This window comes from Oxyura jamaicensis, chromosome 1 (genome assembly GCF_011077185.1).
Source record: "Oxyura jamaicensis isolate SHBP4307 breed ruddy duck chromosome 1, BPBGC_Ojam_1.0, whole genome shotgun sequence".
Taxonomy (NCBI): Eukaryota; Metazoa; Chordata; class Aves; order Anseriformes; family Anatidae; genus Oxyura; species Oxyura jamaicensis.
In genome coordinates, this window is record NC_048893.1 from 72,323,597 (window position 1) to 72,346,900 (window position 23,304).

The 23,304-nt window shown below is 41.6% G+C and overlaps 1 protein-coding gene and 1 long non-coding RNA gene across 2 annotated transcripts in view; one reads left to right on the forward strand and one right to left on the reverse strand.

The window, feature by feature from the left end:
- SHISAL1 (shisa like 1) overlaps positions 1–4,087 on the forward strand; it is a 62,601-nt gene extending 58,514 nt beyond the window's left edge. The window contains exon 7 of the mRNA XM_035310521.1: positions 3,511–4,087. Coding sequence (XP_035166412.1) covers position 3,511 — 1 coding nt within the window. The 3' untranslated portion in view covers positions 3,512–4,087. The remainder of the gene's footprint in view (positions 1–3,510) is intronic.
- Positions 4,088–4,518: 431 nt separating this feature from the next.
- LOC118156469 overlaps positions 4,519–23,304 on the reverse strand; it is a 77,786-nt gene continuing 59,000 nt past the window's right edge. The window contains exon 4 of the long non-coding RNA XR_004746288.1: positions 4,519–4,645. This is a non-coding gene — a long non-coding RNA (uncharacterized LOC118156469). The remainder of the gene's footprint in view (positions 4,646–23,304) is intronic.

Sequence of the window (23,304 nt, forward strand, 5' to 3'; positions counted from 1 at the left end):
AGAAAGGTTGGGCGCTCTTCAAGAAAGAAATCTTAATGGCTCAGGATCGGTCTGTCCCCACGTGCCCAAAGACGAGCTGGCATGGAAGAAGACTGGCCTGGCTGAGCAGAGAGCTGTGGCTCGAGCTTAGGAGAAAAAAGAGGGTTTATAATCTTTGGAAAAGAGGGCGGGCCACTCAGGGGGACTACAGGGATGCTGCGAGGTGGTGCAGAGACAAAATCAGAAAGGCCAAAGCTCATCTGGAGCTCAATCTGGCCACTGCTGTTAAAGACAACAAAAAATGTTTTTATAAATACATCAACACAAAAAGGAGGACTAAGGAGAATCTCCACCCTTTACTGGATGCAGGGGGATACTTAGTAACCAGAGATGAGGAAAACGCTGAGGTGCTTAACGCCTTCTTTGCCTCAGTCTTTAACAGCAAAACCAGTTGTTCTCTGGACGCCCTGTACCCTGAGCTGGAGGAAGGGGATGGGGAGCAGAATGTGGCCCCCACAATCCATGAGGAAATGGTTGGCAACCTGCTACAGCATTTGGATGTACGCAAGTTGCTGGGGCCGGATGGGATCCACCCAAGGGTACTGAGAGAACTGGTGGAACAGCTGGTCAAGCTGCTTTCCATCATTTAGCTGCTTTCCATCATTCAGCTGCTTTTCCATCATTCCAGGCAGTCCTGGCTATCAGAGGAGGTCCCACTTGACTGGCAGCTAGCAAATGTGATGCCCATCTACAAGAAGGGCCGGAGGGTAGACCCGGGGAACTATAGGCCTGTTAGTTTAACATCAGTGCCAGGAAAGCTCATGGAGCAGATTATCTTGGGAGTCATCATGCGGCAGTTGCAGGGCAAGCAGGCGATCGGCCTAGTCAGCATGGGTTTATGAAGGGCAGGTCCTGCTTGATTCTGATCTCCTTCTATGACAAGGTGACACGCTTAGTGGATGAGGGAAAGGCTGTGGACATGGTCTACCTTGACTTCAGTAAGGCATTTGACACCATTCCACACAGCATTCTCCTCAGGAAACTGGCTGCTCATGGCTTGGACTGGTGTACACTTTGTTGGGTTAAGAGCTGGCTGGATGGCCGGGCCCAGAGAGTTGTGGTGAATGGAGTCAAATCCAGTTGGAGACCGGTCACTAGTGGAGTCCCCCAGGGCTCAGTAATAAGGCCAGTCCTCTTTAACATCTTAATCAATGATCTGGACGAGGTTATCGAGTGCACCCTCAGCAAGTTTGCAGACGACACCAAGTTAGGTGCGTGTGTCGATCTGCTCGAGAGTAGGAAGGCTCTGCAGGAGGGTCTGGATAGGCTGGACCGATGGGCCGAGGCCAACGGTATGAAGTTCAACAAGGCCAAGTGCCGGGTCCTGCACCTGGGGCCCAACAACCCCAAACAGAGCTACAGGCTGGGAGATGTGTGGTTAGAAAGCTGCCTGTCAGAGAAGGACCTGGGCGTATTGGTTGGTAGTCGGCTGCATATGAGCCAGCAGTGTGCTCAGGTGGCCAAGAAGGCCAGCAGCATCCTGGCTTGCATAAGAAACAACGTGGCCAGCAGGTCCAGGGAAGTGATAGTCCCCCTCTACTCGGCTCTGGTGAGGCCGCACCTCAAGTACTGTGTTCAGTTTTGGGCTCCTCGCTACAAGAAGGACATGGAGGTGCTTGAGCGAGTCCAGAGAAGGGCTACGAAGCTGGTGAAGGGTCTGGAGAACAAGTCTTAGGAGGAGCGGCTGAGGGAGCTGGGACTGTTTAGCCTGGAGAAGAGGAGGCTCAGGGGCGACCTTATTCGACCGTACTCTACAGGTACCTGAAAGGAGGCTGTAGCGAGGTGGCAGTTGGTCTATTCTCCCACATGCCTGGTGACAGGATGAGGGGGAATGGGCTAAAGTTGCGCCAGGGGAGGTGTAGGTTGGATAGTTGAGGAATCAAAATCCAGACCACTGAAAAAAATTGTTCTCACTACCACAGGAGTATTGTTAGTTAATAATGGCTAAAAAAAAAAAAATTAGGCTAGCAAGGAAGACTGCATTAAGAGGAAGTTTGAGCAGGGGCGGTCTGGCAGAGCTTTCTAGACGTACCGTGGCTGTGCTGTATTCTAGCCGTGGGAGCAGAATTGATGATCATCTCTCTGCCTTGTTCTGCTGATCCTAAACTCCACACCCGTCACAGAGGCATATCAAAAGGCATACTGTCTTCAAGGCTAACTTTTGCCTCTGTCATCCCTGCACAACACAACACAGAGGCAATGTCTGCACTGAATATGTTAAGCTACAGGAGTCACAGTTTCAGAAATCTGCTGTTTGTCCAGGATCAGGAAAGCTACCAGCACAACAGGGTGAGCCTGTGCTTTTTTTCCTTTATGCAGTTGGAATGGGCTAGACAAAGGCAAGTCTATTTTACTTCTCCTAGCACACCACTACTCCATGTCTCTTCGAGTGACTATCAAATCACTTACAAAGAGGGGGGAAAAAAACAAATTCAAATTCTGCCAGTATGTTTAAAAGGTAGTAGGTAGCTAAGCATGTCCACAGTAGCTGTGCAGAAAAAAACAAACAAACAAACAAACAAACAAAAACAGTCATGGAATAAAAACTGTGCTCATGGGTAAACGTCTATGTAAAATAATTCCCTTTGATATTACATCTTACAATACGTGTTATCACTGAAGCTAAATACCCGCATTTGGTAGGTGCTGTGCTTCAGCAATTGCAAGAACTGCACAAAAAATCATGCCAGTGTCACCTAGCTTGGGACACTGGCTCTGAAGTGGTCAGCTGTGCAGTGTGACCATGGCCACTGTCCAGCAAAAGCACTCTGCAGCAGTGTGGCAGGGGGATTCTGTGAAGAGACTGCTCTTGATAGAAAATATTTGCAGGAACAGAGTGAATAAAATCTGCCACATTCAAGGCACTATTTTTATTTACATCCCCTAGCTAGATTGTTGAACTACACTCAAGACTAAATATGGCAAACCAACGCACCATAGTTTGTTTTATGAGAGCTTTTATGAGAAAACTACCTAAGAGTTAATATCCTCGAGTATCTATCTAGTAAGAAACATTAAGTGTATCAGACAAAATCTACAATTACACATGCACTTACGTTCCCTTCAAAAGACATTAATTTAGAATAACAGATACTCTTAAATAATTTTCTTCTCAATATTCTTATCTGTTTGCTAGGACCCGCATAACTGTTAAAACATATGAAGCTTAAAAACTAAAACAAAACTAGCGAAATCGCTTTCTGATCCTGGAAGAGCCAGACCATGAAACTCGTTTTGCATTGCATATCCCTTCTCCTGCCTGGACTCCTACATAATGTCAGGGCAGGAGACCAGCAAAACCGGTGGGAGACTTGGAAGCAAGCACTTCAAATTCCTTAATGCTCTAATTCTTGTTTACTTGCCACCACATTATAATTATGCAAATAAATTGAAAGGTTTAATTTTGAATTTCATAATTTTCATTTAAACAATTCAAGATACATACATGAGTGCTTTCTTTGTTGTTTTTAGAAATTCACTACTGATGTGAAGACAATATGCAAGGCTTCTGCCCACTTCAATCTGAATCCCAACAATCCTTCTATATGTTGATAGACACTGCTTCTTCTGTTGATACATAAATAATACATGATTCATTTCATGCCTATTCTCTTTTTCCTTTTTTTCTGTAAGTTATAGACCCAATAATGCAACGTTTATTTCTTCAAATATGTGTAAACTGCAGATTCATAGGATATGAGATAATTGATACTCCCTGTGCAGTTATTTCTCAGCCTGTCCATCAATCTGGGACATCAACTTTATGAAAGTCTTTCCTTTAAATGGACTGTACAGTTAAAGTGATTTAACCATCTTAAATGTGGTAATGAATTGTCAGAAAACAGCCATTAGTAGAAAAGTGAGTAGTTAAATGGATATCTGAAAGTTATTGATAAATGAACTCTGCATGCTGAGAAATGAAAGCTAGTCAAAATACCGAAAACCAATTCTGAACAACTTCCATATTTAAATTTTCTCTTATATTTTGAGTAGATTTTCTTGCAGCCAGATCCTTAGCTTATCTAGATAATAACAAATCAAGAGTGTAGCTATCTGCTGAAGTAGCAGATAGCAGTATGCAATTCATGTGAAACCAGAAGAAATCAATTAAGACTGCAATTTTACTGTATAATATAACAACACTATGGTGTCATACACAGGAATGAGTATGATATCACAACTTTTATCAACAAAACCCATCATTTCTCTCACAGCAAACACCACTTAATTTTAAAGACAGTAAGAGCTATTTGGATGGTTCTTTCTCCTACCCCTTACATTCACCTTGGAATCAGATGCTCAACAGCACATACACTTTTCATACATTTTATGTATGCACTGAGAAATAAACTGACAAGGTTATTCTGAAGCTCTTCACATAGATTCTGAAGCATCACAGGGAAACTTTAAAGCATCCCCAAGCACTTTTCAAATAAACTGAGTGCAACTGCTGAGCTTCAAGGAAAAGTACTCACGTATATATTCATGCAGCAGTCTGTCCGTTTCTCATAATAGCACTTCGAAGGTGTCCAGGCTGAGTGATTTGAATTTCATATCTGCATTTAAAAATCCAAGTCAGGTGCTCATAGTCACCCTTGATTTACATCTGTAAACACAAATGTAGCTGCATATCAGCTTAGCTGAATCTGACATATTGTTAAGAGCAGCTGTATCTGGCAAACGCAAGAAGGAGAGAGTTGCTTCCATACTTTGTACTGAATTATGCAGCCTCAGCCAAGTTAAACTTTAACTGGCAGGAACCAAAAATTATTACTAATAAAATGCAATTAATTGCTTTTAGTTTTCTAGATTCTAAATAAGGCAGATGGACAAGAAAGTGAGAGGGCTAATCAACAGCTTCAGCCAATGACTTTGCAGGTGGCAGAAGAGATGAAAGGGAAAGCGGTAAGGAGCTGGCGGTACTGATCCAAACAGGCAGTCCTTCCTGCATTCATGGAAACTTGCAGCAGGATTTCTGAGAAGGAAATTTGTCATAACTTAACAGATTTCAGAACTGAAAGAAAATATATCTTGAAAAATTGAAGAAGGGGGAAAAAAGGAAATGATGGACAGAATATTGTCCATCTTAAATAGGCTACACCCCAGAAAACTACTAAAAACCTGCAAAATGACTATCTATGTACACTGGGTGTTTTTAACAGAAGCGAGAATGAAGAAGAAGAAAGCAAAAATCCAGTGGAAATAAGAACCTATGAATTAAAATCCCATTGCTGTCAGTGTCTGGGAAAGTCAACTCCAGCATATATTTTGGTTATGAAGAAACAGATAACTTACCTCCTAACTCAAGGAGGAACAAGCAGGTAGTACAGCTAAAGGTCATGTACAGACCAGTTCATTATTCTCAGGGTTACTACTAAACAACAGCTGTATGTAATAATTCTTTTATAGGATTGCAAAAGATCTGTTCAAGTATGCTAACATTTCTGCATGAAATAATGGCACACAGTAGAATTCCAAACAATAATCATAAATAGCTGATGTGATGATGCTGAATCTGTGACCATAAATGGTAACAATGTCAGACAATTATTTGCAGTGACAGCTGAGGTCACGGATCTCCCACATCATTACTTTAATTGTTACTGTTCCCCGATTAGATCATGATGCAGCAAGCAATTAGGCATTTCATCAGAAAAGTGATAAAGCATGTTTGTATGATGTATTGGTTTTATAATGATCTTTCACTGCACAGTTCAAGAAAAGGCCAGTAATTAGACACTGTCAGCTTGTTCATCAATAGGAAAGTATCAGATAAATGGTTGTTTAAGTCTCAAAAGCAAAACAGGTTAAAAAGCATTGAAATTTGGGGAACATTAGAGTAATTTTACTGTCCATTAGGTCAGGAGAGAACACAAGCCAATCAGGAAACCATTTTCAAGAACTGAAAATGTTTTGGAGAAGTTACGTGACCAACATTGTTATAAATATATCATAGAATCATAGAATCATAGAATATTCTGAGTTGGAAGGGACCCTTAAGGATCATCAAGTCCAACTCTTGACACCGCACAGGTCTACCCAAAAGTTCAGACCATGTGACTAAGTGCACAGTCCAATCTCTTCTTAAATTCAGACAGGCTCGGTGCAGTGACAACTTCCCTGGGGAGCCTGTTCCAGTGTGCAACCACCCTCTCTGTGAAGAACCCCCTTCTGATGTCAAGCCTAAATTTCCCCTGCCTCAGCTTAACCCTGTTCCCGCAGGTCCTGTCACTGGTGTTAATGGAGAAAAGGTCTCCTGTCTCTCGACACCCCCTTACGAGGAAGTTGTAGACTGTGATGAGGTCTCCTCTCAGCCTCCTCTTCTCCAGGCTGAACAGGCCCAGTGACCTCAGCCGTTCTTTGTACGTCTTCCCCTCCAGGCCTATCACCATCTTCGTAGCCCTCCTCTGGACACTCTCCAACAGTTTCATGTCCTTTTTATACCGTGGTGCCCAGAACTGCACACAGTACTCGAGGTGAGGCCGCACCAGCGCAGAGTAGAGCGGGACAATCACCTCCCTTGACCTACTAGCGATGCCGTGCTTGATGCACCCCAGGACACGGTTGGCCCTCCTGGCTGCCAGGGCACACTGCTGGCTCATATTCAACTTGCTGTCTACCACGACCCCCAGATCCCTCTCTTCTAGGCTGCTCTCCAGCGTCTCATCGCCCAGTCTGTACGTGCAGCCAGGGTTTCCCCGTCCCAGGTGCAGGACCCGGCACTTGCTCTTATTGAACTTCATACGGTTGGTGATCGCCCAGCTCTCCAACCTATCCAGATCTCTCTGCAAGGCCTTACCACCCTCATTCGAGTCCACGACTCCTCCAAGTTTGGTGTCATCAGCAAACTTGCTCAAAATACCTTCTATTCCTACATCCAGATCGTTTATAAAAATATTGAAAAGTACCGGCCCTAAAATGGAGCCTTGAGGGACCCCACTAGTGACCTCCCGCCAGCCTGACGCAGCCCCATTTACCATAACCCTTTGGGCCCTGCCCGTTAGCCAATTGCTCACCCATTGTATGATGTTTTTATTTAGCTGTATGGTGGACATTTTGTCCAGTAGGATCCTATGGGAGACAGTGTCAAAAGCCTTGCTGAAGTCCAAAAAAATCACATCAGCTGGTTTCCCTTGGTCCACCATACGGGTGATCTTATCATAAAAGGAAATCAAGTTAGTTAGGCAGGACCTACCCTTCACAAACCCATGCTGGCTGGGACCAATGACTGCTTTGTCCCCCAGGTGCGCCTCAATAAGTTCGAGAACCATCTTCTCCATGATTTTACTGACGTGAGACTGACAGGCCTGTAATTGCAAGGGTCTTCTTTCTGACCCTTCTTGAAAATCGGCACAACATTTGCCAGCTTCCAGTCTACCGGGACCTCTCCAAATTCCCAGGATCGTTGAAAAATAATTGAGAGAGGTTCCGCGATGACGTCCGCCAGCTCTTTCAGCACCCGGGGATGAATCCCATCCGGACCCATGGACTTGTAGGGATCCAGGTGGAGTAGCAAATCCCGCACACGTTCAGGGTCGGTTGGGAGTTTGTCATCCCCACCGTCCCGGTCCTCCAGCTCGGGGCACCCTGGGTCCCAAAGCCCATAATCGGCAATGAAGACAGAGGCAAAGAAGGCGTTAAGCTTCTCTGCTTTGCCTATGTCATTGTCCGTGAGGAGACCTTCCCTATCAAGGAGCGGCCCTATGTATTCTTTAGTTCTCCTTTTTCCATTCACATATCTAAAAAAACCCTTTTTGTTTTCTCTCACAGACACAGCCAGCTTCAACTCTAGGTGTGCTTTGGCCACTCGAACTTTCTCCCTACAAACACGAACAGCATCCCTGTATTCTTTCCATGACACCTGGCCCTCCTTCCAGTAGCGAAACACTCTCTGTTTCCGCCTAATCTCCATTAGAATGTCCCTGGTCAGCCACGCCGGCCTCCTGCCCCGCCTGCCTGACTTGCGATATTTAGGAATTGCCTGATCTTGTGCTTCTGGGAGGCATCGCTTAAAGAATGACCAGCTCTGGTGGACATCGAGGCCTTCAAGAGCAGTTTCCCAGGAGACCTTGCTGACTAGTTCCCTGAGCAGCCTGAAGTCCGCTTTCCCCATATCTAGGGATGAGGTTTTGGTGGCACTTTTCCTTCTGTCACTGTAAATTTTGAACTCAACCACTTCATGGTCGCTATGACCAAGGCGGCCACCAATCACCACATCTCCCACCAGACCCTCTCTGTTTTCTAGCAACAGGTCTAGGAGGGCACCTTTCCTAGTTGGCTCCGTTAGCACCTGCACCAAGAAGTTATCATCTAGGTGCTTCATGAACCTCCTGGACTTGCTCGTGTCAGCCGTGTGGCACTCCCAGTTAACGTCTGGCAAGTTGAAGTCCCCCATAAGGACAAGGGGAGTTAATCTCGAGGCCTCTCTTAGTTCTGTAAAGAATGATTTATCAGCACTATCGTCCTGGCCAGGCGGTCTGTAATAGACTCCCACAACGACATCCCCTTTATTCGTTCATCCCTTGATCCTTACCCAGAGGCTCACATATGTACACAGCTATGGCTCATATGTGTACACAGCTATCTATAAACATAATTGTAAAGAAAATCTATACACTGAAAAAAAATGCCTCTGAAAAGACTTTGAAGTCCACTGTAAAATGTTTCTTGGAAATCACAAATGCTAGTGGAGGTGAACCCATGTTTAAGACATTAAACAACAGGAAGATGATAAATGCAGCTCAAACAATTAAAAATGCCACTAATGGCAATGTCCAATGGCAGGTGATGACATGATCCCAAAACAGAACAAGCTGTCAAGCCTGAGACATAGTACTTTAAACATCAGAGAAGACAGGCTAGTCAGCATAATTAAGTAGCCTACAGAGAGCAGCATCACAGGAATATTTAGTGGAAAGTGGGCACACATCTTAAACTACAGGAACCTATGTAAAAAGTAGCTATGTGGGAAATAAATAGACCAGCTCACTTTACGTCCCGGTAAAGTAATTTGTTTCCTGTTGTTTGTGTGTACTGGTAACCTTTACTTAGGCTCCAAAGAGCCTGAAAGATGGAATAGTGGTGGAGACATGACCATTTACAGCAAACGTTAAAAGCAGCGATGGAAAGTTTTTGCTCAGAGGTTCATGCAATCAGAACAGTGACTGATGGTCTTAAATCTAAAATGGTGCAAGGTCTGCCTGCAATTTTCCTGAAGGATGGGTGCTTGAGCACATAGCTGAGTAGTTTATGCACAAAGGAATCCTCATAGTTAAGGGAACTTTGTCTGTGTTAATAGTGTTGAATCATACCACTGAGGTGGATTTGTATTAGAGCAATTATTTGCAGTCATTAAAGTGATGCTGTTCTGAGAGCTGAAACAGTGAACAGCCTGCTTCCTTCCTGTTGAAAATCATTACTATCACATAGCAGCATGTGGAAAAGTAGTTGCAGTGAGTTTCATCAAAAATTACAGTAAATTAATTAACATAATTAAGTATATTCTAGGTTGATTAGTGATACAGATTTTAATCAGTCATGCAGACAAGGGCAGCAGGTTATTTTCCATTGCATTCCCAAATTCTCAGCTCTTGGAAGTGATATGTCATTGGGAGCTGCTGAGCACAGTACCTTTTATCAGTCTTATGCTAGCAGGTCATCTCGATCACAGTTCCACCTAAAATATTCTAAATTCTGATTGGAAAGCAGCCAGAATTCACCATTGCTGATCACCAAAAAACTCTCAAACAGTGGCTGAAGTTAATAACTGATACCATCTAAAAAATGCTTTATTTAATTTTTTTAGAATTTAATTTTAGAAATTAAATAGAATAGAATTTAATTTTAAATAAAATTATGTGAGGAACTGGGGGTTGACTTTTTCTTTTTTACTGTTCAGTGAAGCCTCTCAAAGCTCAGAGTAAGAATGGCGTTCCAGATAAAAAGAGCCCCACTGTTTGCTTGCACTACTAAAAGATAAAAATGTGGATGAATTTTTGTAAATGTGTTAAAAATACAGACAAATTATGATGCTATTGAAACCAAAAATAAGTTTGGTTCATCATTTGCCAGCTGTTGCTCAGGTTGACTCTTCTCTTTTCCTTGGAAATACATAAAGTAAAAGGAACTCAGAGTGAAAATGCCTGAAGCAGTCCAACAACTATTCCAAATATTTAACTCAAGTATATCCACAAGATTATGCTAGGTGAAATGGGGCGGGTTTTGGAGGGGTTACAGACAAGTAAAGTAACAGAAAAAGGGCTTGCTCAGCATTAGGATAGTGACAAAAGTAATCCACATCTTCCCATTTTAAGTCCCAATCTTCCAGTGTTTGTTGCATGGAAAATCTCTGCCTCATTTTCTTAGTTCCTTTATTCCATTTAGATTAGTGCAAACATGGTCTGGAAAGCTTTAGAAAACAAAAATAATGAAAAACTAAGGGACTGGCTAACATTTATCCTACCTTTCTTAAAGTCAGTTCTCATGACCACTGGCTATAGCTGGAGTTACATCTTGCTCCTATATGTTAGAGAAGTAAATGAATACTTCATAGTCTGAGATGTATTTATCCTCACTGTGCTTATGTGCATTCTGTTATTTCAGTTTGAGAGATGAGGCAGATAAGCTTACCTGTTGCAGAGAGCCCTGGTAGAAGTATTTGACAAGAGCGAGAAACAAGCCTGGGATAGGGGAGGTGAGCAGAAGGCTGTAGATTAGGGCTCCAACAGTCCGAGTGCAATGTGCTCTACACACAAACATAAGCGAACACTTATTTTTCCATTTGGGTTTTGTTCCTCACCTGACATAATGTGAGGAAATTACATGGAAGCACACTGAGTAGGTTTGCTTCCACAGTGCAGTACATAATCTAGTGCTTTGGCGAGGTTCTAAGAGACTGCCAGAGAGGAGACAAATTGCTGCCACTCCATGCAGTTTCTACGTGTCACTCCCTTGGTTCCATAAAGATCTGCAAATGTGTTACAAAGATTAGCCATATGACAAACTATAATATGGCTCTTAAAACAGAGCATACAGCTCTCAGCTTTGGTATCTGAAATTTAGTACACCTTACCTGAGCAGCAATGCTCCTGCCTCACAGCTCCAAGGTCACACATTTTGTATTATGTAGTAGAAACAGGGAATATAAGGTCCACGGTAAAAGCACATCACCTGCCTGACTGTTCAGTTGTAGGCACTGCTGGTAGAGTGTCCTGGAACCATCTAAGATACCGGAATACATTAGGCAACTACATACCATGTATTTCCTATGCTGTGTGATAGCTAAGCAAGCTAATTATATTATTGAGTATATAAAGATGAAGATGCTAATTAGAAGAGATGCTAACTAGTGAGTTATCTCACTAGCAGTGATGAGAATGCTGGAGGGAAACATTACCTTCACTAGTGCCTGTAGCAGAAAACACTGTAATGGCAGATAAGAAGGCATTCAGAAGAGAGCTATAGAGCTTATTTGACTTTCGGAAAGTCTGATAAACTGTGAAAAGTTTAAGAAGGTCAAGGCTAAAAGAACATTAAAAAGCAATTTGATCCCAGTCTGTAAATTCACTGTGAGATTTCAGATAATGGAGGACTGTAGCAAACAAAGAAAGAAAAAAAAATCCAATACCTGGTACATCAATTTATACAAATCTAGACTGGTGTTAAAGAGCAGGATTAACCTCCATCAATTTAGCCATCTGAAATTCGGGCATCTACTCCAAGCTAGTTATTAAGGCATCCTCACTAACACACTGAGAGAGGTGTTTCCAGAGGGCTATTCAAACTACCTCTGTTAGGATGGATTGAATCAGTTGGATGCCTCACTCTCTTGGTTTTGTTATTGGTCAGTATGCTGAAGATGATCTTATACACATCACTGACATTGAACCGGCTGAAGTTTGTGTGTGTGTTCATTGCACTGAAGTGTAAGTTTTTTTTCAGGGTTGGTCATTGTCCAAGGAAATGTCTTGAGATGCACCAGAATATTATTTATGTGTCATTGTAGAACTAGGCACAATGCCTTGTGGAATATAAGCAAGAACCACAGGCTGGGAATGTAGGTCTGCACAGGAGGCCAAGCAGAGGACCCTAAGCAGAACCGTTCTTTGAAATCTGGGTTAGATGGAGTATGTGAGGCTGGGTTTACAAAAGACATCAGCATCAGTTCTTCTAGCACTGCATTCTCATCAGACTTACAGAGTAGTCAGAAAACAGGGGGCCACAGCTGCACATCAAAATCACACAATGTTTTTTCCAATGGTTGCCTCCACCATTTGGGAACATGAGGGACAAACATGTCCTTCCTTTTCTCCACCTCTTCCAATAAATCCTTGATTATGCAGCTGCTGCATAATAGCTGCTGATGCCAGTGGGACAACATGGTGGTTGTATAATCAGACCAAAGAGTGGAAATCTCTGGGCAAATTCTCATCTCAGCATCACCTGTGAAATCCTCATCTCTACTGTTCTGTGGCCACAGAAATCTGATGGTCATAGGAGGGCTGAAAAGGTGAGGATTATTTTTGCATGTAGCTGGCTTCCAATTTTTTATTTACAAGTTTTTTAAGATTGTAGTGGACACAAGAACATTGACACAGCACATCAGGATTCTCTGTTGCAGTGCATGCATGTGATACTTGTTGTTGAATTATTCATTGTGAATTGTTACTTTCTTTCCACCTCTCACCTAATATTAAAGTGCACAACTGAAAACCACAGTCATCACTGCGCAACTGCAAAATGCATAAATGCCTGTCATGAAAAAAGGAGCATGCATTGGATCCACAATACAAACATATGCATCCACAAATGAGAATAAATAATGAATAACATGGAACTAACAGAGAATAGCCACCAGCTGGCCTTCATAATTGCTCAAAACAATAATCTCCATGATTCATAAATTATCATTCAAACTGAGCCATACCAAGTAGAATACCTCCTCCAGATGACGCCAAGCACGTCTTTCTCCACACTCAAGAAATGCTCCTCATCAGGGCTCACACACTGCCACCAATCCATGCACAAGGCAGCTGCTACAGCTAAAGGAAGCTTTGCAGCCCAGTGTCTAGATGGAGCCCTGGGACAATACAAAAATAATAAACCAGTCACAGTTCTAGCACTGGAGCCAAAGCATGTTTCTTTGTGAAGCCGGCAATACATCTCAGATAACCAAAAAAGAGAAATTGTTTTCTTCCATCCTTCACTCTGCTAAAATTAGCCAGGGTCCTTGGCTTCTTCTCTTTCCGTACCTCCACTTCTCCCATGGCTTTTTATGTGGGAAGAAACATTCTGCACAAAACTCTCTTTCTAACATTCCTTCCAGCATGTGGTACTGTTCTGGTGTGGGCCTTGCAGGTGTTACACCTCTGCTCCTAACTACAAATAAAGTTAAAAATTATTTATTCCTTGGGTCATTATGTGCACAGAAATATATACTAGAACTGCAACAAGAAGCCAAACACATAACCATATTACACTGCAACAGCTTTGCTTTTATTTTTTTCTAATTGTTGCCACAATTGTTCGATTAATGTTAAAAAGCTGTTCTGTATTCTTATTTTGAAGTGTCTTCAGACATTTATTTAAAAAAAAAAAATAGTTTTAGGCTTCATACTGCTGGAAAAGCCACACAAATGGCTGAAGAAAAGAAAAATCCTACAGAAATTACTACATGTTTTTTCTTGAGCTCTGAATCAGAAGGCTAGCCTTCTCAGTACTGAAAAGTGAAAGCAGAAAACAAGGCATTTTGGTAAAAGAAATAACTATTTCAAGAAATACAATTGCTGACAGAATTAAAAAATCTGATTTAATTGAGAGTAAATATAAGACCCTGGGTTAAAGCACAGGTTTGGGGATTGAAATTCAAGTGCTGAAATAGACTTTTCCCCCCTAAATTGACCGTTCTGTGGCTGGAGCAAGTTCAGCCTCTGGCAAGGCTACAGGAAGTAGCACAGGCATATTGTTTCAGCTCTCCTGGAGGAAGAAGGGGAGGAATTAATAAAGAGAAAGAAGTGCAGAGGCTGGGCAGGAGCAGGAGAGCCTGAACCCTTCTGCAGCATCAGGAATGATGGTGGGTGACCCAGCTGAGATCCAGTTCAAGCCAGGCATTCATCTGATCTGCTTTGGAAACCAACTTTACTGCCATCTTTCCGGTGGAATACAGAAAAAAAAAAAAAAAAAAAAAAAAAAAAAAAAAATCTCCTTCTTCTAAAGTAATTCCTCAGAAAATTCAGTCTTATCGACCTCTCTGGGACCTGAAAGAAGTCAGCACCTTGCAGCTCTGCAAATGGTACCAGCCCATTCAGATGTAATGTTTGGATAGCTGCCTTCATGCCTTCAGCAGACTTCAACTGTTCCATTTCCAGGAATGTAGGTGGTGTTATTTTCTGATGGCCTTCAGGACATTCTAGGCAGCAATTTTAAAAGGAGAGATTTGTCTGATGCCAAGGTGGCAAAGAGCACTGAGGCAAAAAGGGCTGTAATACAAGGAGCAGGCTATTCACCTGACGAAGGTTAGCTCACTTCGGTTTAGCTCAGTCCATCTTTCTTGAATTTTACAAAGAGCTACAATTTCTATCCTGTCTGTGTACAGTTATGTGTAGAATCTGATAGAGATTCTATATATAGAAACTGAGGGCCCAAAAAATATGAATTATAAAAAATATGTAAAAACGTAATGTGATACACAAATACATGTGTGCACTTGTACCCCTATGCACATACCTACACACTTCCATGTGGCCATGTTTTTCCTTCACATGGTATGTTTTCTGCACAGCTCAATTAACTTCAAGTTGAAAACCATACACTTTGTCCTGTATTTTAAAGCCAGCATTTGGCCTCAGCTCTAAGTGGCAAAGACAAATTACAACACTTAGTATTGACCATCCACCTGAGTAAAGATACACTGAGTATAGCCTTCATAAATGTCTTTTTAAATTTTGTCCTTCATTTATAAATAAATTATTGGCCACTGTGTGGCAAAAGAATTACAGAGAACAAAAAAAGTTACTATACTTAATAACTCCATAACTGCTCATCTTTCTGAATCAAACATTAATGTCATAAGCAAGTTTGTTTTGTTTTGTTTTTTTTCTTCTGTGAAGTTTTTGTTTTTAAAGTATCCATTGTACTGCTCTGGAGTACGTTAAGAGGTTGTACAAGCAGAGAATGGCTGTGTAGTAGCAAGCAACATCATATATCACATGGTCAGTTTTACTGCCTGCTTTTTTAACCTGGGTTTGCATTTACAGCAAGTAGTGTCTTATAAATAATGTGGATCTGTTAAATTCAAATTGTCAGCCAGCAAGGAAGGAACCTTTTCCTCATTTCATGTACGTGAATTTTACATAGAAGGGCATGCCCTAGTAAAGACTCTTGTACTTTTCATTGTGTTCTCTTGGATTTTAGACGTATGCGTTGACACTGCTATGTAAGAGCTCAGCAAATGTGAAGAACACTTGAATATCTTATGTGTGTCAGAGTCCCTTTGTGGAAACAGATCTTGAAAGCCTGTAAAATCAGCTTCTGGGAAATTGGGTTGAGCTGAAATTGGAGACATTTAGATAATCAGTCCTTACCATTAATGTAGAAATATTCAAAGGTTCACACATTTTTTTATTTTTAAAATTTTGACAGCAATATCAAGAGCATTGACTGCAAAACCACACACACACACACACACACACACAAAATGCATGTTGAGCCTAGCCCCAAAGAATGCCCATCTATTGCCCCATCCACAGGAGCATGCAGGACTGCAGTGTGACTATCACCAGGCTGCTGCAGTCACAAGCCTCAAAGCTGCACCTGAACCACTGGAAGTTCAAGAGGGAGGGGGAAAAATGTTTGGGGCTGCACATGCACATCTGGTGTAAGAAGCTGCTTTTCTTTACCAGATGTAGCTATACGTGAGGAAATACCCACATGGCCTGTTTTTCCCATCAAAATCTTTTAGTATGTTGTAGTCTTAAACACATGAATCAGATCTACTTGTGAATAAACCTGAGGCAAAAACGTTTCTAACCAGAACATGGAGACTACAAAACAGATTCTGCTTACTAGTACTGGATTGTAAATAGCACAGTTGGGTATATTTACTTAGAGAATTCTATATTTGCCTGTAAGAGTAAGAGATTGAACACGATGGTAACAGAAATTCACCCTGGCATTATAAATTTTTATAATTCAGTTTTCAGCAGAGTGGGGCTTCTGATGCCTTAGGTTAGACATCCTACTTCTGGATACCTGCACCTGAACTAATCACCCAGCAACTTAATGTCGAGCTGGTGGGGACAAAGGGAATTTCCACAGCACCACTTTCCCAACTTGATGCCCGTCACAGGAGAAGAACCGCTCTGCAGAGGCGTCTGTTGATTTCCAATGACAATAAAGCGCCCCAAGGTGACTCCCTCAAAATGAAGGCATCTAGCCATTTTCTGAAGCAGCATGCCTGCCTCAGAGCTCAAAGAAGCAGGAAAAAATAAATAAATAAATAAATAAATAAATAAGCTTGAGTTCATTATATGATATCCCTACTGAGGGATATCCATCAGAATTCCTAGAAGTCTTGAAAAAAATAGAAAGTAGTTCAAACTATATATAATAAAACCAGTTTTTCTTGTGAACCATGCAAATTAATTGGCTTTCCAGTGTATCAGTAATTTAATGGCTGCCACATAATAGCCTGAAGGAAAATTTGGCAGCAATCAGCTAGATGAACTTCAACCTCAATTCATACAGATGACTCAGACACTGTGGGGAAAACTTGAATGTTTCATAGATGTCTGGCAAATCAGGAAGTCCAGCCCACTTTCAGTTTTACTTATAGTTGGCTAGCCACTCTTTCAAGATGTTTTGGGAGTCCCAGGGTGTTTTGACTAATTATTTTAAATAACCTTAACTGAAAGAAGAAAACATTTCAAGTCATTAAAAAAATCAGCCTGGTATGTATGCTTCAGTGAGGGAAGACACATACAGATTTCAGTGATCATCTTTCAATTTATGTCCTCAAACCAGCACCCGCCATGCTGGGGGAGGCGGCAGGGGAGGCAGGTCCCTGCCCCTGCAGCTCCAGCTGCACCCCAAAAGCCTCGTCTCTGTCCCAAGCAGATCCCGAGCTACACGTACCAAGGATACCAAGGAAGCAGCCCTGCTCCTCCCCTGACCCTAAGGCCTTTCCTCCGTGCGTCAGGAGCACAGCCAAGGCCTGACCAGCAGGGTTGGCCATCCACCAGAAGCTCCTTCTCCTGTGCAAGGGCCCAAGGCCCAGGAGCACATCTTCCCTAAAGCGCCTTTAAAGGCAAGGAGCAGCTCTCAGCAGTGATGTGAAAGGCAGTTTATTTTGTAGCCCCCAGTCTTTAAAGGACTTGCACATTCTCAATCTAGGCTAAAACAGGCAAGAGTCTTAAGAAGTGGAAAGAGCAATTTATAGTCCAGGTTTACCAACACTCATAATCTAAACTATTTAAAAGGAAATTTCTTTAATAACTTCATAACTTATGCACTTGAACTTTTTTGAGCATCCCTTTTTCAAGTATTGTAAATGGTCATTGCTACTCTTGAATGTATTGTTACAATGCTCCAATCTCTAAGATGGCTGACACAGCATTCACTTTTACAACATATTAAGCCTATACATGAGAATGACCTTACATAATACAGACAGGCAATTCTGCCCTGAAAGCGCGTAGCTAACTTATATGTAAAATAAAGATATTTAAAACCGCCTAGCAAGTACATCCTAAACATTCATCCTGCTTGATCGGTTTAATTTATAAAAATAACTGTTAAGTGATTATCTTATTTAATGTTTCCCATAGCTACAGGTAATGAAAAACTCCAAGCTCTAACACTTTCCTGACTAGAAACTGAGAATTTCCTGTAGCTATAAATAAATATATACACACATAAAGTATCATCAATTCAGCTCAATATATTTTCTCTTCCCAGTACTCAGCAAAAAAGTCTTGAATTTTAAGCCACTGTCTCTTAGGAAATATTCTGCATAAATATAAAAAAATAAATATATTTATAATTTTTTATGAGACTAGCATTCCTAGGATATAAAAGCATACTGTTCTTAAATACTCTAAATAATCCCCTACTAGTGAATTTATGTTAGATACAAAAAGAAATCTTGTTACCAGTCTCCTTCATTTGAGTTTTTACATACTGATATTCTACAGTTCCTTTGTAGTAATCCTCCTTATTTTATCTTTGGAGTCTCTGAAAACATCATTATTTCTTAAAGCCTTCCTATGACAACACTGTGGCACTTGAAAATCAGATTGACCCAGTGGCTAGATATGCTTTCAAAAGGTAGATTACCACCACCACCTTCTCCCCACAAGAGAATATCACAGGCACATATATGCTTTCCACACAACATCAAATTCTGCTTCTTTATGTGTTGTCGCTCACTTCTTTTGCACGTTAGAGGAGATTCGGTTCTGATTGCAGGTGCTGAGTACCTTTCAGAGTCTGTGTCCATCTGGTTTTCCAGCTGTTTCCTCTATCCATACAGGGACCAGTGTGTACCCTCACATTCACACACAGGATTGTGCAAAACCAGCATTTCCCATGCCAGTTGTGGCTGAGTGGCGCCTAGTGCTCAGGGTAGCGCTTCAACAGATTTCAGCTGACACCTCATCAGCTTGCTGCTCTCGCATCTCAACCAAACTTCTTCCCTGCAATTCAATTTCAGAGCATAAGCTTGTGCTGGGTAAATTTCTGAAATCAGGTGGGCTGATGTTTGGGACAAGGCCATAGGGAGCACCAGACTGGGAAAAAACTCCAGTGTCCAGGGTCAAAAGAAGAATATGCACCTTGAGCGAAAGTGGTGGACAGCCTCAATGCTCAGTTCAGTGACTGGTTCAGAAGAGGGACTTGGGGGGCAAAGGAGCCTCAGATCTGCTCCTGATGAAGGACTCCTGACATCTCTATTATCAAGTCATGAAACAGTTTAGCCAATTACTGATCTATCCATTTATTATCATGGAATATATTTTAGGGATGAATGGCTTTAACTGAGGGTGAAAATTTTGCCTTTTCCTTGACTATTTCCATGCTAGCTCCAGATCAAAGTCACCAAAATGGATTCCAGCACAGGGAAAAGATGGCTATCAGTGATTTGCTTAGGTGTGCATAGTTTGCACTTTCATATTACAGCATGAAGTTATCAAAATGTGTAAAATGAGAATTTATGTGTGCATTTTAAGTTGATGCACAGCAGTGTTTCTCTTCACACCAGCACTTTCATTCAAATACTGTTCAGTGCTGATTATCATATTCCATTGTATTAGTTGAAAAGTATTTCGTAAAGATTGCTAGGTTAGCAGCTCAGTCTCTTGGAAAATGGCACAAATGAAGGTTTGCTGCTGTATCTCAGGTCACCATCTCTTTTGCCTCTACACTTTGGTAATGGAAACACCCCATTCAGGAGAAATTCAAGGTACTTCCTCAGATTTAAAGTCGATTTCCTTTGCACCTTTTTCCGAAACATATTATTTGCCCTCTCCACATGTAGATTTATTGCTAATTATTGGCAAATAAATGATTCCTTGACATGGATAGATATTTTTCTAGTTGAGGTTTGAAAGATTATTCCTTGTACTCTCAATTCTTTGTCACCAATATTTTCCAAAAAAAAATGCACCTAAACTGTCACTTGCTTCCATTCTTCTACCTTTTCCCCTTACACAGACCATTACCTCTGCTGAATTTTAAAAATAAATTATATGTTGTGGTCTCAAAAATTGTGATTTGCACTCAAAATGACCTGGGAGGTAAGTAAAGAAAAATAGTATGAAAGCAGTCATATAGGAAATAAAGTTGCAGCTTGTGGTAGTACCCTGACCCAAAACACAGGGAGAAATCTTCCTTTGCTACCTCTGGATGAAAAAAAAAAAAAAAAAAAAAAAAAAAGTGTACTTTTAAATTGTCCTTGCCAAACAATTCCAGTTTGGACCTCTGTGAAGAGGATTCTGAAAAATAAGCTAAGCAAGAGGAGAAGAATTGGGCATAATTGGCTGCAGAACATGTACCCGAGCAGTCTAGAGTAAAGTGCTACAGAGTATGGTGGCAGAGTCCCTCAAGTAGAAGAAAACACTGACCATAAATGAGCTCTCCACACGGACTCTTTTTACCATCTCCTGCATCAGACACTGGATGATTCAGGGCTGAGAAATAAGCCCAGCATCATGCCCCATGATGGAAGTAAGCACAGGCCTATTTCCCCACCTACCTGCTTTGCAGGTGGAAGGGAGGAGAAGAGATTGTCAGGGGTGACATGCAGCCCCATTTCCAGTGAGTGGCTATTCTACCTGCACTCATGAGTTAGTCCCATTCATGCCCTCTGTCGGACTTGTTCCTCATCAAGTACTCCACTGTATTGATGGTAGGGCACTGCAGCATGAGCAAATAAATACATTGCTGCAAGAACAATCCAAAGGAAACCAGTTTTTGTTTGATTGATTGTTTGTTTTTCCCACCAGCAAAGAAACATTATGAGCAGACAGCCTCTTTCATATGATCGTGGTTTGTGAGCTATTGTGATTTCCTGACTACTTTGATACTACGCCTCAGAATGGTGGCACACAAGGTAGATTTCACATTTCTCCATTGGTGCTTAATTCAGAGCATGTAATAACATTTCTAGTTGCCATTCACACATGCATTGAGTAACCAATGGGCCACCAGATTAATACATTTGGTAGCTGCCCACAAACAGAAGCACACCCCCCCCCCAAAAAAAAATACTCCTGCAGAATATGAGCAAAATTCAATATATCCATTAGTCCCATGCCTGCCCTGGGCATAAGCCCCTTGGTGTTTCTTAACAACTGATAGAAATGTCTCAGATATTTCTGACTACTTAGAAAAGAGGTCTCCCAGTTGGCCCCATTTATGTGTCCCCCCACCTGCCAAGAGCACACCTATCAGAGCAGAAGCTCCTGGGTTTGTTCTTCACACACCCTGGTATTTCTGCCTCCTTTTCTTAGGTCTGCAGCTAAGGAATAAGCTTAAATCTGATCAATCTGACATTCATTACACATTTATTCAGTTTAATCCCTAGCACCTTCCTGATGTATTTGCTTTCAAACACATTTAGACATTTCTCTCCACCTTTGCAGAATTGTGAGCTAAAGTGGAAATAACACACGAGTTGAAAATTCAGAGTCTGTTTCTCAGGTTGAAAATCTCCAGAGCCTGGTTTTTGTTTAAACTCTTAAGCACCAGATGTCTATCTTCCCTGAGCCAATGAATATATTAGAAACATTAGCAATGGCTACCAGTGACAATGGTAATTTTACATCATGACGATTGCAACAAAACTGATTTGCCACCAGTTAAGGCAGTCCTTTCATCTGACCTCCTGCATTTCACTAGAACAGAGGGGAAATTGTGTGGCACCAGAGGAGAACAGTCACTCAGCCTGGAGGCCATGCTGCTGCTTCTTTTTGGGAAGATAGCAACATACCATGCCACTGCTTAGTGTTGAAATGTTCATAATCAATTCAAAAGAACAAGATTTGCAACCTCTTCAAGTTACTAAGCCAACCTGAAACAAATTTTAGTTGTATCTGAAGGATTTCCCCTGCATTGGAGAAACCTGAATCATTCAGCTATTTTGATGTTTTCCCAATGAAAGAAAAGATTTCTCTAAAAAAAAAAAATAAATAAATAAAAAAGACAAGCCGTATGTAAAAACTAAAACTTTCTGCTTTCTTTCACACAAACTAGATGGACAAATTAAGGCAGCATACATTCCTGTGTTTCATAGTTTTTAAGATTTAGTAACCTAAGCAGTCTTTCAGCATACATTTTAGATGCAGTTATATACTATGTATAATACAACCATTGCACTGTACAAATGCCAAGCTATGAAAATTATTTCCCTGCCCTTTGGCAGACTCTGCTCAGGCAGAGGGATTAATTATGTTCTATTTCTTTCTGGTTTCCAATATATTTAGGATGGCTTTTTGTTTGGTACTTGTCCTGCCATTCCTTTCTCACATCCTTTCCTTTCAAACTTGCGAGCCAAGCTGTCTGTTAGCCTGGTAGCTGAGCTCTTCCTATGACAAGAGAGAGCAAAAGCCTTTCTTCCACTCCCAGTGTGAAAGGAGCTGAAGGCATTGCAGATCCTCAGCAGTCATAGATTAGGGTTGGTCTGTTAGATCAGAGTAATGCAATTTTATACCAGAGAGAGGATCTGGACATTTGCAGAGACTACTTACTTTGTTATCTCAGGTCTGAAGGGGCTGTGGTGATTGATGCCGCTTTTATGTGAACACAAACTTAGCAAGATTCCCTGGAACCGTGAGTGTGGCAACTCTTTACTTCATTTGTCAGAAAATGACAAAGCTCCTGAAAAAAAATCTTGTCTGCAAAGGCTCTGAATCATTCCTTTGTTATTAATGGATGTCATTTTTATTTTTTTTTCCAGTGGTACTAAGCTGCCTAACAAAGTCATTGATGTGAAAAAAGAGGCAGTCTTTTAGTTAGCTACTTCCTCACTGGGCAATGAAAATTGATGCAGTCTGGGGGTGCCACATTGGTGCTAACCCTTGCCAGTGAGTAGGAGCAAGCTGAGCCACCTCCAGAGCACACGCTTCTACTCTCTCGATACATAAAAGCCCAGAAGACGTGACCAGAAGTGACAAACATGGGGTTTCTGTTGCCAGGTGCACTCTGGCTGACCACATGTGGAAATCAGCAATTCTTTTTCTTAGGAAATGCAAGTATTTTAAATGATTCCACTGTTGCTGAGCAATCAATGTAAAGCAGAACCTTCCAGTTTTACTGATCCATCATCAGTCAATCTGTTGTTCACCATCCATGCTCACTATAAGTGGATCATCCTGAGAGGAAGGAGAACACGTGTGGAAAGTGGGCTCTGTTGGGCCTTTTTGTTATTTGACAGCTCGTCACCCATTTAGCGAGCACTGCTTGGCAGCTTTTACCTGGCACCTGTGCTGCCAAGGTTTGGTTTCAGGATTTGGCACCAGCCTTAGCCAAGACCTGAGAGAACAGAGGGTGAATACTAGGAAAAAGGAAAAAGGAAAAAGGAAAAGGGAAAAGGAAAAGGAAAAGGAAAGGAAAGGAAAGGAAAGGAAAGGAAAGGAAAGGAAAGGAAAGGAAAGGAAAGGAAAGGAAAGGAAAGGAAAGGAAAGGAAAGGAAAGGAAAGGAAAGGAAAGGAAAGGAAAGGAAAGGAAAGGAAAGGAAAGGAAAGGAAAGGAAAGGAAAGGAAAGGAAAGGAAAGG